The following is a 15,647-nucleotide window of genomic DNA, read 5'->3' as shown; positions in this document are numbered from 1 at the left end:
TCTAGCTGAATTATTAACTTTTGTAGACAACAATTTGATAATAATTACTGTAAATACTGCATAAAAATTTTAGTCTATATACTGAATTGTAATCTTTTCTAAATAATTCAGTCATTTCATCCATTTGGTTGGTACACATAAAAATGTCTTGCAGGAGTTCTGTGAAGTAAGAACAAATTCATTAAAACTGTTTAAGAGTTAAAAGCAGTTTCAGAAACTTTAACTTTAAGTCTCAAATTACCCAAATATATTTTGGTATGGACATGTTGCAACCTGTACAAATCTCTGAAGCTCTATTACTGAAGAAGAAGAAACTTACCGAACAGCTTTGACTTTGGCTGTGCAGGTATGATGAAAATATTCCAACAGAGCCCCACGCCGTTCCATGCCCTACAAAATAAAACAATTTTTAACAGTTAAAATTGTGGAAAACTTGGCTTAGATAAACAAGAGCAAAAGAAAAAACATCCTGGTCACAAGAGCGAAAAAAAAGAAAAGTGGGTTCGTTTTTAATGACACCACTAGAGCATATTGATTTTATTAATCATTGGTTATTAGATGTCAAATATTTGGCAATTTTGACATGTAGTCATAGAGAGGAACAAGAAACAGCCCAATGGGCCCATCTATGGGGATTGATCCTAGACTGACCACATATCAGACGAGCGCTATACTAAGGCTATAAGAATGAAGAAGAAAGAAGAAAGCTTCTATCATATGACAGGAAATTGTCATGAATGTTAAAGTTGATCTTTAACAGAACATGATAAAGCTATAAACAAAATTTCAGATCAACATCTTGAGGTATTGAAAAACAAAAGGAGTCATTTCTGAAAAACAAACTTTCGAATCTCCTAAGTTCAAGGGCCATAACTCTGTGAAAAATGGGTAAATCGCCATAAAAGTTAAAACTCGATTTGTAACAGTACATGTTGAAGCTACACACAAAAGTTCAGCTAAATATCTCGAGACATTGTGAAAAAACCCCATCCGGAAAACTATATGCGGGACAGATGGACAGACAACTAAACAGACAGAGATGAAGCCTAAAGTTCCCACTGGTCAAATAATAATATGAAAGTAAGAATGTAAGAATTATGTATTTCATGCCAGAAAGCGTTTTCACTATGCAAAAACGTACCTTGAGGTTTTTCAAGTTCATCACAGACGAAGCTTTCTTCAGGTTCTTATGGACGACAAGACTCTGAGGGTCAAGCAGAACCATTTGTCTGACTTTGGCCGGAAGTTGTTTGAGGACATCTTTCTTCTGACGTCTGAAAACAAACAGCATCTGGGAATAAGTGTTTGTTCATTTTGTTTAACAACACCACATTGATATATTAATCATCAGCTATTGGATGTCAAACATATGTCATTTTGACAGTCATAGAGGTATAACCTGCTACATTTTTTCATTAGTAGCAAGGTACAGTGTATCTTTTATATGCACTGTCCCACAGACAGGGTAGCAACTACCACAGCCTTTGACATACCAGTCGTGGTGCACTAGCTGAAACGAGAACTAGCCCAAAGGGACCACCAGCAGGGATCAATGCCAGGCTGACAGAGCATCAGGCAAACACTGTACCATGGGGCTACATCTCACTCCCTGTATATAAGTGGTGCATTCAGGACTACGAACAGTTTAACTGGTTTCCATTCTATTCTACAATGTCCTATTACAGTTATTTCTTGTCAGACACAAAAACACAGTCTAGCAAGCTACTGCCTAAGGATTCAGTGTACAAACAGAAGACATGGTTTTGTCATAACACAGAAAGTAGTTAAATACGGATCTATATATTTCAATATTACAACACTGTGGTGTATTCAAGAGACCAAGTGCTCACAAACAATGTGACTGGTACATTGTCTTCTATTATAATATCACATTCATCTAATTTCAGGTGAAAAATTAGTCTAGCAAACGACTACAATGTTATACCCTCCTGAACAAGCGTCTGTTTTAATTACACTTCCCTATAACATTTAAAGGGAGGTGTAAATTTACAGCTAACTAAAACAAAAGTGTAAAATTAAAATTAAATTTAAAAAAATCTAAAATGTACTAGACATGTTTCAGTCAAAATATTATCCATTCAGACAGTAATCCAGAATAAAAGTATGGCTGGAGTGATTAATCAGTTAATTATTGATCAGACTGGAAAAAACTATTATTATCCGTTCCTATATATTAAATCGATTATAAAACGTGCATTTATATCAATCAACATGTGTTGAATTCATGAACCTGACTTTTATTATTATGCCCTACATGTATGTACGATAAAGTATCATAATTATCTAATGGTCAAACATCACGTTTTACATCCAGAAACTACAGAAATGGAACACAAAAGTAAAGTTGTTGATGTAAACGTCAGAGCTTGCAAAGTGGTAATGTACAATATAATCTATTTTTAGAAAGGTGTTATATTATGGAATAAAATGAAAATAGTTTGTTACGAAATTTACTAAATGAAATGAACCAACTGTTTTTTGTTTAGCTGTCTCCAGTAATTAAACGATCATTTAAGATGAATTTACAATTATAAATGAAAGAAAATGTTGCAGTTAACCAACAAGAGTGATCAATTATATTTTAAGGTTCCTACCCTTTTAGCCGAACACATTTCCATAACTTTCCAGGACCTTCAGCCACCATTTTACAGTACTTTTAAACAATTCATAAGATTTCAATTTCGCTCCAGCTTAGAAAACAATAATGGCTGACAAGCTATATAAAAGTCGTACACTGATTGGCAGAGCTTGCTCAAAATGCTATCACTGATTGGTCGATTTGTGCAGTGCTCTTAAGATAGAAAATCTCGCGTAATGTAAACATTATGAAAGGTGCTATTGATGAAAATTTTACAAAACTAACAATTACCACAATTTTAAATAACCTTCCAATGCTTTCTATTAAAAATTCAGTTTTTGAGTAATTTCAAGGGCCTGGAAAATTTATTTTGAAAATCCACAACTTTCTAGGTTTCTCATAACCGCATACGAACCCTGTAATATTTATTTATAATACTCACTTAAAAGGATGTTATTAGAATGTTTGTGTGCAAACTACATTGTGTAAGCCTACCAGTTACCGGACAGATTCTATATCTGTTTAAAATGTTTAGGTTTTTTTACATTATTTTACACTACAGTGATTTAAAATATACCTATGAAAACCTAAAAACGATTTTAAAGTGACTATTGACTGATCTGTGAACATTGATTATGAATATGCAAACCAGAAGTGATAACCAACACTAAAAACAATGACCTGCACTCTTAAAACTTTGAAGTCTAAGGCTTTAACATAACCTCACCTCACCAATACAACTGCATACAGCTACCAATGTAGAAGTCTTGCTAGTCTTGTATTTGTACTTTGCAGTACCAGCTCCCACCCAGAGAGAGTTTAATGACCCAATGGGTCAAACTACTAACAACTAATCCACTGATCTGGATAGACAGTCCAGATAGCTGAAGTGTGTGTTCAGGAGAGCAGGTTTGTACCTTACTTGAATATAAATAAGGAAAATGTATGTATAAATGAATGAAATTAAATAATATGAACTTAAAAAGTTTTATGGGCACAGATTAAGAGGCATAAAGTCTTCTCTTTCTTTTTTAAAGACCTTTAACAGCTTAAATAAAAAAAACTTTCTCCAAGTTTAAATCACAAATTTTCAGTTTAGTTTAGATTTGTACCAAAACAGGCATTCTAAAAAAAAAATCATCCGGAAAAATATATGTGGGACAGACGGATGGACACACAGACAGACAGGTGGACAGAAGGACGGAGGTGAAACCTATAGTCTCCACTGGTTGAACCGGTAGGGCACTAATAAATTGGTGAAGTGTGTAATTAATTAAAACAATACCGTATCATGATCTTCTCCTCAAGCAGCAGTTGAAGTTCTTTCATGTTTGATGATCCTGTGAAGTCCCAGCCCCATGGATTCTGAAAACAGACAATGAATATTTGTCCTAGACCACCAATATACATTAATCAGTGACTATTAGGTGCTCAACATGTCTATGAATGAAACATACATTTCACTCCATGTACAGAAAAAAAGAAATGTTTTAGTTAAAGGCACATTCAACACATTTTTATTTACAATTATATGAGATCAGACTTAAGTTAATGAGAGAAGAAACCTGCTAGTGTCACTCCATGAGCTACTGTTTAATTAGTAGCAAGGGATGGTTTATAATGCATCACCCAACAAACAGGATAATACATACCACTGCCTTTGTTACACCAGTTGTCGAGTACTGGCCGTAACGAGAGATAACCTAATGGGCCCACCAACAGGGATTGATCCTCAATTCACCGTTCATCAGCCGAGTGCTTTATCACTGAGCTATGTCCCAGCGACACCACTAGAGCACATTGATTTATTAATCATCAGCTACTGGATGTCAAACATTTGGTAATTTTGACATTTTAGTCTTAGAGAGGAAAGCCGCTACATTTTTCCATTAGTAGCAAAGGATCTTTTATATGCACCATCCCACAGACAGGATAGCACATACCGCTACATTTGTTATACCAGTTGTCGAGTACTGGCCGGAATGAGAAATAATCTAATGGGTCCACCGACAGGGATTGATCGTCAACTGACCGCTCATCAACTGAGGGCTTTATCATTCAGCTATGTCCCAGCCTGCTCCAGGTAACGATCAGGGGCCAGTTGTTCAAACGTTAGTTACTTAACCAGTGGTTAACAGACATTTTCAAAACCAAGGACTGAATCAGTACAAATAATAATTGAAAAAATAATGTTGAAACTTGATTTAGAACAATGAAAGGTATCCATGCATAATACAGTTTATTTTGTATTTAATATGCAAAAATAATTAAAAGTAAAATATCTGACTAACCTAGAGTTAATTTAACTATGCTTTGAACAACTGGTTCTAGATGTCAAGTAACATACCTGTTTGCCATCACAGTATCGGACACCGAAATCATGGAACTTGAACATGAATGGAGTCACTGCACTGATCTGTGTGAACAGTTCCAGGGGTCGAGACAGAGCTGGAGTTCCAGATAGTAGAAGTACATGCTTGGCATTCTAAAAATAAAAAGAAATGGGGGGAGGGGGGGGTCAACTTTGTGGAAGTATATGTATAGAGATAAGGAATGAATGAATGAATGAATGAATGAATGAATGAATGAATGAATGAATGAATGAATGTTTAACCCCAGCACAAAAATACATATCGGCTATTGGGTGTCACAAATGGTAAGTAAATGGAAATATTATTTATATATATTCATGTAAAACCACAGTGTAAGGAGCTGTGGGGGAAAAGTTCATGTATACTACTCAAAAGAATTTAAGGGTTAAAAATTTATAACCAAATAAGTTTCAGAGTGTATTAGATTGATGATGTAAACTACACCAAAAATTTAATTTATTGTTCCATATTTACAAAAAACCACAAATAAACGTCACTGTATACAAGAAAGTCACATGACATGCTGTCAAAGTTGAAGGTTGTCAAACATGGATTTTACACATTAGAACATTCGTTTAATAGTGTGTGAATCCACCCCTGGCGCGAATACACTCGACACATCGTTGCCTCATGCTGTTGATCAGACGTCTGAAGAACTCTTGGGGAATGGCCTGCCACTCTGCCATAAGAAGTTGACCCAGATCATGAAGGTTGGCCGGAGGGGCATGGTTATCCCGAACTCTCCTGCCTAATTCGTCCCAGGCGTTCTCTATTGGGGCCAAGTCAGGCGAATATGCTGGCCAATCCATCCTGGCGATATACCTTGTTGTCTGAGAAAGTCCGTTACCACCCTGGCGCGGTGGGGTCTGGCATTGTCATCCTGCAGAACTGCCCCGCCGCCAATCTGCTGAAGGCCTGGGAGAACCAACGGCCGGATAATCTCATTCAGATAGCGGATTCCATTCAGATTGCCATCCACCACATAGAGGGGGTCCTGTGGTGGATAGAGATGCCGCCCCACACCATGACGCTGCCACCACCGAACCGGTGACGTTGTCTAACGTTAACGTCAGCGAAGCACTCCCCAGGACGTCTGTAGACACGAACCCGACCGCCGTTGAACTGGAGACTAAACCTGGACTCATCAGTGAACATCACTCGACCCCACTGAACACGTTGCCACCGCAGATAAAGCGTGCACCAGTGACGTATGGCCGTTCTGTGACGTGGTATGAGTGGTGGTCGAACAGCCTGGCGACGGCAGCGTAGATTATTGGCTCTCAGACGATTGCGTATGGTTTGATCAGACACTCGAGTTCCAGTCGCAGTCCGCAGATTGTCACGTAATCGGCGTGCAGTGGTTGTGCGTTGACGTAGAGCCATATTGGTGATGTAGCAGTCCTCTCTATCTGTAGTGCTTCGGAGTCTTCCCGAACGTGGACGATTTCGAACAGAATTCGTTGCTTGGTACCGTTGCCACAGTCGGCCAACGACACTCTGACTGACACCAAGTCTCAGAGCAACATTTCTTTGCATATTGCCATCCTGAAGCCAAGCAATAGCCCTTCCTCGATCTTCGATAGTCAGTTGAAGTCGTACTATTGTCGAATTTGGAGTGTGCACCGTACACGAACGCAAGCTCCAATTATACGGAAATTCAGCATTGGGAACATGGAATACACAAGCAAAGCGTGCAAATGAAGCGCTTTGTGAAAAAGCAAGTTATGGCACTTAGCAGACCTTTCGCTTTAGCCCTAATTTACGTGCAAATGTAAGCATGTTTTCGCCATTAGAACTAGTCTAGAGTGTCAATGACAGTGGATTTTAATTCATTTATGGGTTGCTTAGACCCACTTTCGTCAAAATGGAACAATACCATGCATGACATTATGGTCTAGCTAATATAATTGACATTCAGAAAATAATGTCGAAAATATCGTCTGACCCTTAAATTCTTTTGAGTAGTATATAATATAATACATAAAATCAAGGTAAGTATATTTTAAAACTTTGTATAGAAGTCAAAGTGTTTTAAAAACTTTACAATTAATTCTGGATGTAATTTAAACGATTCCAAAACATTTCTGTTGCCAAATATATCATTTTTTGTCGGCTTGAGATGATCACACTACACCAAAATGTGCCGCATAGTCAGTGTACACTGACAGTGTTCACACTGAGGAGGAGGGGGGGTACTTCTTTAAAATAAATGAATGCGGAAGATGTTTTATTTAACAACACACTCTAACACATTTTATTTAGTTATGGTGTCGAGACATATGGTTAAGGACCACACAGATATTGAGAGAGGAAACCCGCTGTTGCCACGTCATAGTCTACTCATTTCGATTAGCAGCAAGGGATCTCTATTATGTACTATCCCACAGACAGGATAACACATACCACGGCCTTTGATATACCAGTCGTGGTGCACTGACTAGAGCAAAAAATAGCCTAGTGGGTCGACCAAATGCTTTACCACTGGGCTATATCCCACCCCTCTAAAAATGAAAAAAAGAGAGAAGGTTTTAAAACATTTTTGTGGAGGTTTATGTATAGAGATAAAGTGTCAACAGTATGGGTGAAATACCAAGAGGAACTTCCATTAATCTCAACTTAGTGGCTTGAAACTAACAAAACGTGCTGCATTAGACATATAAGTAGGTGGATTAGTGTCCAAATAAAGACTACATTTAATTGGAAATGTTAATTAAAAATCATCTCATAGTCAATAACATAATACTTAAATACATGTAGTTACATGTTAAGGATGTCCATATTAACTAATTTAAAATAATTACTCTTTAAAAAACATTGCATTTCCTTGAAAGCAATCAAATGAGTGAAAAAATCCACACTTTTAGAGGGTGGGGGTACCTGTAGTATGGGCATAGCTGACTTTGTTCTAACAGTCTTATAATTCTTCAAGAAGTGACATTCATCCTGAAAAAAAAAAAAAGATAAAGAATTTAATTATTTAATAACAAAACAAAATATGCTGTAATCACATTTCCCCTCAATTCTCAGGTTCCACATGATAATTTATTAATATCCACTAAGACTGTAGCAATTACTTGGTTACTTAATATAGAACACACCACTTTTAATCTTAATGTGGGTTTGCTTCTGATACATCTCAAAATGTAATAAGTCTGTCAAATAATGGATTAAGTAACATTTATCACGACTGTGAAGACAAAAATAACAAAATATTAAAATTATCAAAATGTAACAAGTCTGTCAAATAATGGATTAAGTAACATTTATCACGACTGTGAAGACAAAAATAACAAAATATTAAATTCACCTTCTTCCAACCAACCATATTGAAACAATAAATTCTTCTCATCCTTCTATTGTTAACCATCAAACCCTTACCTCAGACTTTGTCCTTAAAGGAGACCTATCATTTCATTTCATTTCAACTTATTTTCGTGCTTATATCCAATTAAGGTCCTTCCTTCTGCGTTCAAGCTATAGTTGATCATGCTATATATTTTGATACCGGTTGTTGTGATAAAAAAAGCTGTCCCTCTGTCAAGTCTTCTTTGGAACCCCAAAGCTTGACAGCCAATTTAAGGTTCAAGCAAGCTGTGCTGGGCACACACACCTCAGTTATCTGGGCTGTCTGTCCAGGACAGGGTTAGTTGTTAGTGGTTAGTTGTTGGCTATCTCTCTCTCCCCATCACTCCCATAAGACTAGTTCAAGGAGAACAATTTTTAGCTACCATTAGCATGTGAATTTATATGTTATAATTATGGTAATATCTTAAACGGCTCCTCATAATCTAATTTAGGGTAATTACTCTTCTGTATTTTGTTCATGGTGAGGTCTGTAACCTGTAATATCTCTAACTATAATCGTTAAGTAAAAAAAAGAAGAAAAAAAAAAAAAGAAATAATATAAAAAAACAAAAAAAAAACTATAATCATTAAGGAATTTCGCACCATTATTATGATTTGAAAACGCTTCTCCCGGAGTTCCTGGGCTTTCCGTGCCATCAGGTCGTAGCTTGTGATGTTCACCAGTCCTGACGTAGAGCTTGCTTTGCCATTGATCACAACATTAATCAGCTGCGGATCCAGTTTTGGCAACCATCTCCGGATTTGCTATAAAAACAAAGATTATCCTAAAACACAGGAACCACTATACAATGATTATTTAATTAGTATATATGAAAATAATGTTTATTGATTTATGAAAAAAAATCATGTTCATATTAATTTGCTTATCTTACAGAAGAATCACAAAGCAAAAGACAAATATACAAGTTAAAGACAATGATACAGATAAAAAAAGTATAATTTTACTTTAATAAGATTAGATCAGATTTTTCTTTCTATTACCAAAAACATAAGAACTATTATTTAAAAGGTTCACTGAAAATTGGCATGACTGATAACAATAGACATTAAAATGTCTATATACACACATATATATATTTATTATCCACACAGTTGAAGATATTCAGGGAAATATAACCAATATGACCCACATGCACAAAGAATGACGTAATTTTGTGAAACGACATCATAACTTAATGCAGCTTCCTCAGTGTAATACAATAATCCTGACACTCGTTTCGTAAAATCAGTACGACACACAAGCTCGTATAATAATCTCTCTATATATATATACATGTAGGTGAGAATTCTTTGAAAAATTTATTTAAAGTTTCAAGGAATTAAATGCCTTGCCTACTGTACACTTTGTACTGTGAACATCCATAGGTACAACTATAAACCAAGTTTCATTGACATAAGACTTATAGTTTGTGACAAACTGATCTAAACGCGAAACTTTAATGATAAACTCTTAACACAATAGTTGACACTGTCAATGTCAAAAAAACACCTGGTTTGTTGCAACTTAATTCACATTTTTAGTAGTGGGTCAGTCGTTAAAGATTTTATACTATATCCTGGCAATTTTAATAACACAGTCAAGCAAGAGTAGACCATAAGTTTAAAAGGCTGAATTAGAATGAATATTTAAGAAAAACTTACTTGTGCCCAGTCAAACCTGACTGAGGATGGACAAACGACCAACAGCGGCCATGATGATCGGTAGAAATCAGCCACTGCGATGGCCTGAATTGTCTTACCCAGGCCCATGTCATCTGCAAGCAATATTCGGCCATTTTTTGATATTGCAAAACTGAAATGAACAAAAGAACAAATAAACTAGCATTCTGAGAGCATGGTTAAAGCAATACATGTCCCTTACCGAGCCCAACAAATTTTTGGATCTCCCAAGTTCAAGGGCCATAACTCTGTGCAAAATGGGTAAATCACCATGAAAGTCAAACATGATCTGTAACTACCTGATAAAGCTACACACATAATATCAGCTCAACATCTTGAGCCATTGCAGAAAAGGAAGTCCGGCAAACAAAATTTATTTTCTCCAAACTTCAAGGGCCATAACTCTTGTCAAAAAAGGGTAAATCACCACAAATGTCAAACTTTATCTGATACAGTACAAAATACTTAAAGCTAAATACAAAGTCCAGGACACTATATGTGGGACAGATGGTTGGACAGACGGAAATGAAACCTGTAGATCTCTCTGGTTGGATCAGTAGAGGACTAATAAGAATTAGCTAAACTGTTACCTGTGAACTATCTTTGAAATGACCCAAGTTGAATAAATGGCGGTATTAAAACTACAGTAAAGTACTCTTATGACAAACTGCAAGGAACCAGACACAGCAGTAGTTTGGTATATATATATTTATACATATATTTATATATATATATATACATTTTGGAGGAAAGGATGATTAAAACGCAATGTTCCATGAGAGGAAAACAGCTGATCCGAGGAGAATTCCCACCCCTGATTATCACCAATATCAGTGCAGTTGTGTTGGATGCCTTACCGTTAACGTTACTGACTGATAAAAAAACAAATAAGATAAAGAAATTATTATTGTTTTGCTGTGTATACACTAATTTACGCTGAAATTCACAATTTTGACAAACAAATTGGTTTGTTTTAACAGCTAATTCGCTATACATAGTTCGTTCTATACAATAAAATTTATTAATATTATATAGGGGGGAAAAAACGGGACTTTACAATCAATTCGTTCCACCAAACAGTGGTTTGTCATAGGTGTCGGTGGACCCACTGGGCTATTTCTCATTCCAGCCAGTGCTCCACAACTGGTGCATCAAAGACCATGGTATGTACTATCCTGTCTGACGGATGGTACAAATAAAAGATCCCTTGCTGCTAATCGAAAAGAGTAGCCCGTGAAGTGGCAAGTGGGTTTCCTCTCTCAATATCAATATATGGTTAAGGAACCATATGTCTGACACCATATAACCGTAAATAAAATGTGTTGAGTGCATTGTTAAATAACACATTAACTTTTTTTGTTGTAAGTGTGTTCATTCTAAAAGTACTTTACTGTATTACTATTTGACAGATTCTTTACTTACTCAACACCCTCTCTCTGAAATGGCATCAGAGAGTCAACCAAGCCTTGATCCACTTTAGAGAGATCTGCAGCGGCAATGTGGCAGTCAGTATACTCTCCCCTTAGCTGAGAACTAAATATCTGAAGAACAGCCTTGGGTAATGGTTCAATCGAAACATGTGGCTTCAGTGCTTCCACAGCAGACACTGCAAAAAAAACCCACTTAGAATAAATATTATTACCCATATAGCTAAAAATGTCTTGGTTCGTATCAAAGTGTTAAGTTCCACTAGAATGGTGGGATACATGTATACACCGTCCGTGATGTCAAATGATTGGCACACCATAACCTTACTGGAACGTCAGTCAAATGAATTTAGTGACTAAATTAAAATCGAATATCGGAAATAAATAGCATATTAAACTCACGAAATAATTTTCAGTTTTTCACTCGCTAAAGCTTGAGACAACTGGAAATTATTTCACTCGGGACATAAATGTACATGTATGTAAACATTATCTGAAATGAAAGCTTGTTTAATATCCTATTTCATTAAACATCTAGTGCTTGGGACTCATCAGAATTGTTAATTCAATTATATAATATGAAACCAGCAAAAACTGAAAAAATAAATAAAATAAAAATAAATAACAAAGGAGGTTGGTATTTGCTCAATGACAAAAAAAAAAAAAAAAAAAAAAATGTCCAATATTATCTATTAATCTTCCTATATTGCAGGAACTCAGTTATTTTCTAACAAAATTATTACATGTAATAATTTCACCAAATTATAATAAAATTTGCCAACTGTTTTAAAACTTTGCAAGTTTGGCGATTAAAATAAAGTTCTGTTCTGTTCTGTTCTGTTCTGTTCTGTCAGAGCTAGCTCTGACTTATTTAGGTTTGTTAAAAGTGATTGAAAAACAGCAGATTTAATTTAGCCAGCGATTGCAATGTCTGCATGAACTTAAATATTTTCACTATATAACATATTTAATTACTTCGCTAGTACGGTACATGTATATTGTTTAGGACATGCTTAATAAATCTACCTAATGTAAATTGTCAAGTCTCCTACTTTAAAACAAATCGAACACCTTCCTTACATAATTTGTGATATTCTTCCAGCTTAAAGGACCACTTCCGAGAAGATGGGTCTGAAATACAACATATTGAATTATTAACATCACATGTCTATGTGTACATCTATATATAGATAAATAAAATAACAGTCAAAATGCATAAGAGTATACATGCAGTACATACACAGGATAGATCGGAAAAGTAAAGGATTTAGTGACATTTTAATGATGGTTTATTTTTGTAATTCATGTAATGGCACTGTACAAAGACATTATGTATAATTTGTAAAAGTGGATTATAAAAGATAAAATAAAAATTCTTCCCATCCGTAGTTTATAATGTGCTGAGGGGTCACTTCCTATCTCTTACCATATACTTTAGTTTTCATCTGTTTGAAGATCTCAATAAGAGGAGTGAAGAAGCCAACATTCACTTCAAACTGTTCCCGTGACACCAACACACAGGAACCACTGATACTGGATCCTTTGGTCACCGGAATCTGTGCCGAGAACCGAGTGGAATGAACACTGGTTTCAGAGGACCCTACTGGCCTGGTTGAAGATAAAGGCCGGACATTTGTCCTCTGTTTGAGCCCATTATTAGGCTGGACACTTGAATGGGTGCGAGAACTTTTGAAAAATGACGATTGCACATTTTTGGACTGAACGCTTTCTGTATCCTTTTTCGTACTGTCAGATGAAGATCCAGTTACAGAATTTTTAACATGGCCAACAGGAACACCCACCCAGCTTGGTCCGGCCTTTTTGTTGAGATTTTCATTATCAGCAGTTACATCTTGTTTGCCACTGTAAAATGAGAACACTGATGAATTTTTATGTTGTGCTGGAGGAGCAACCTTGTTTAAAGGAGGACATGATTTCAAGTTATTTTGATTATTGGTGATGCTTCGGTCATTCTTTTCTGCTCTCCGAGCCAAAGCCTTGGCCCTGTTTTCTTCAATTCTTCTCTTCTGTTCTTCAGACAATGTCACTGATTCCATTAAGAATCCATTGTTTTTCACCTTATACCAAACTGAAGGATTTTACACATCTTGCATGGTCCACATCTTCAGTCTGTCCAACAGGGTTTATCATGACAATACTTCATCATGTGTACATAATGGTATAGTATACAGCGATCTGCAATAAAGAAATAATACAAAAATTCTAAATATTGACTTGAAAATAAAGGAAACCAGTGAATCAGACATTGCTGTGGAAAAACTAAATTGATGGAAGTGATATAGAGATTAACTAGTTTATTCAGTGAAGTTAAGAATGGGAATTTCTCACTTGGCCTGAATAGGATAAAGCTGATCAATATTCTACGTTATTAAGTAGTTATTATCTTTATCCTGCAGACCATAAAATTAAAGGAAAAAGCAAGTATTTCTGTTATTTCAGCGGATTTTTAATCATGGCGAGTAAAGTTTTTAAATTACTGATCCCATTGCTAGTCGATTTTATAAAAAAATTCTAGAAGCCTTGGTTAAGGACAGGTCATGGCAGTAACAGGGTACTGACTAATGGGATGGGGGTGGGCCAACTAGAAAGAAAGAAAGAAATGTTTTATTTAACGATGCACTCAACACATTTTATTTATGGTTATATGGCGTCAGACAGTGGTGGGGGGGGGGGCTAATTTTTATGGTTGTTCTGTCGTCAGGTTTCCGTATTAGCATTATAAAACATTTTAAAGTCCCAAAATAAAAACTGGCAAAAAAAAGGGGGGGCTGAGCCACCCCTAGCCACCCCCACCCACCCGGCTCCTACAGGCCCGATATATATACACACACACACACACACAGATTGTGGTGTCTTGGGGGTAAATAGTCAATTATCTTCCTTAGCAATCGGCTGTCATTAAAGAGACATTCCCCGAGTTTGCTGAATTGTTAGATGTTTCAGACTAATAAAATATTTCTACAATTAAACTTACATATTAAATACATTTTCTTCTTTAGAATATCAGTGTCTGTATATTCAATGTGTTTCTGGTTGTCTTAATATTTGTAAATAGCCCAAACTGGATTTTACCTTCAAATAATTTCGTACATACGAAAATATATATTTTATGAAATAAAATGAAATTTAACCTAGTACACATATTAGAACGACCAGAAAGACGTTTAATATACAGCCATTAATATTTTATGCAGAACAATATATTTGATATGTAATTACAATCGTTAAAAAGTCTGCTAGTCGATAACGTCTTCGAAATTGCAGCAATCTCAGGAATGTCCCTTTAAGGCTTGAAATTAATTCTTTTACGTCATTTTCCACTAAATATTTTATAAAACAGTACATTTTAATTCACATTTTTATTTTTAAAAATATTTATGGAGTTTGTGGGCATCTTGGTGGTGTTTGGGGTATCTTGGGGTGTCTTGGGGAAATAGTCGGACCCGAAACTTTCGCCTACGTCTCCGTTACAGACTGTGTCCCCTGTCCCAACCCTCTCTCTTTCCTCTGCTTGGGTGACAAAACTAAAACACAACATAGTCTATATATTTACTGATGTGGCTGTTTTATCATGACAGATGGTAAAATAAAAATAAACTCCCTATGATGATGTGGTAAACAGAAAACACGACAAGGGATGAACCTTTATGAAGTTGACTTAGCAGATCCTAGGCACGCTAGCAGACAAATTCAGCAGACACACATAGCGACGTTCTAAACACCGGACTCATATGCCTTGGCTTGTTACCTGTATTTCCTACACATTTAAACTTATTATTATGCTAATTCTTACTATTTACTATAACTTAGAATTTTTACAGAATATCTTCACCCTATATCTACTGGCCGTTATGAAAAGTTTAACAGAATGTTGCCTATATGGGCATGTAGTAGGGATATCCATGTTAGAAAAGAACATACAGATGTTTAAAACGCTACTTGATTCTTATTACAGAGTGATCGAGAAATATGTGTATTTTATACAGAAATTGTGATATTAGAAAATTCACCCTGTGTCTGCTGGTCGTTATATATAGAGTGTGACAGGGTTTGTCCTATATGGGCATGTAGTAGGGATAACCACCTTAGTAAAAAAAACATACAGACTTTTAAAACGCTATCCTCCACTCTATAAATATCAGAACCATTTTTGGAAGTCAGTATATGAGGCAATGGCCGCCATACAAGAATGTACTATAGTGG

At 35.9% G+C, this 15,647-nt stretch overlaps 1 protein-coding gene across 1 annotated transcript in view; it reads right to left on the bottom strand.

Annotated features, from left to right (window-relative positions):
* The window catches only part of LOC121381097 (SWI/SNF-related matrix-associated actin-dependent regulator of chromatin subfamily A-like protein 1), a 36,548-nt gene extending 21,432 nt beyond the window's left edge, over window positions 1-15,116 (bottom strand). Inside the window, exons 1-11 of the mRNA XM_041510207.1 lie at window positions 15,088-15,116; window positions 12,850-13,619; window positions 12,504-12,554; window positions 11,419-11,602; window positions 9,979-10,129; window positions 8,920-9,081; window positions 7,849-7,914; window positions 4,947-5,084; window positions 3,885-3,964; window positions 1,142-1,274; window positions 320-390 (exon numbers count right to left, since the gene is read on the bottom strand). Of these exons, the coding sequence (XP_041366141.1) occupies window positions 320-390; window positions 1,142-1,274; window positions 3,885-3,964; window positions 4,947-5,084; window positions 7,849-7,914; window positions 8,920-9,081; window positions 9,979-10,129; window positions 11,419-11,602; window positions 12,504-12,554; window positions 12,850-13,480 (1,667 nt within the window). The 5' untranslated portion in view covers window positions 13,481-13,619; window positions 15,088-15,116. The remainder of the gene's footprint in view (window positions 1-319; window positions 391-1,141; window positions 1,275-3,884; window positions 3,965-4,946; window positions 5,085-7,848; window positions 7,915-8,919; window positions 9,082-9,978; window positions 10,130-11,418; window positions 11,603-12,503; window positions 12,555-12,849; window positions 13,620-15,087) is intronic.
* Window positions 15,117-15,647: the final 531 nt, after the last annotated feature.

The sequence above is a fragment of the Gigantopelta aegis genome, chromosome 9, assembly GCF_016097555.1.
Source record: "Gigantopelta aegis isolate Gae_Host chromosome 9, Gae_host_genome, whole genome shotgun sequence".
In the NCBI taxonomy this organism is placed as follows: Eukaryota; Metazoa; Mollusca; class Gastropoda; order Neomphalida; family Peltospiridae; genus Gigantopelta; species Gigantopelta aegis.
Note: the sequence above shows the minus strand (reverse complement) of the source record. Positions and strands in the feature narration are given on the sequence as shown.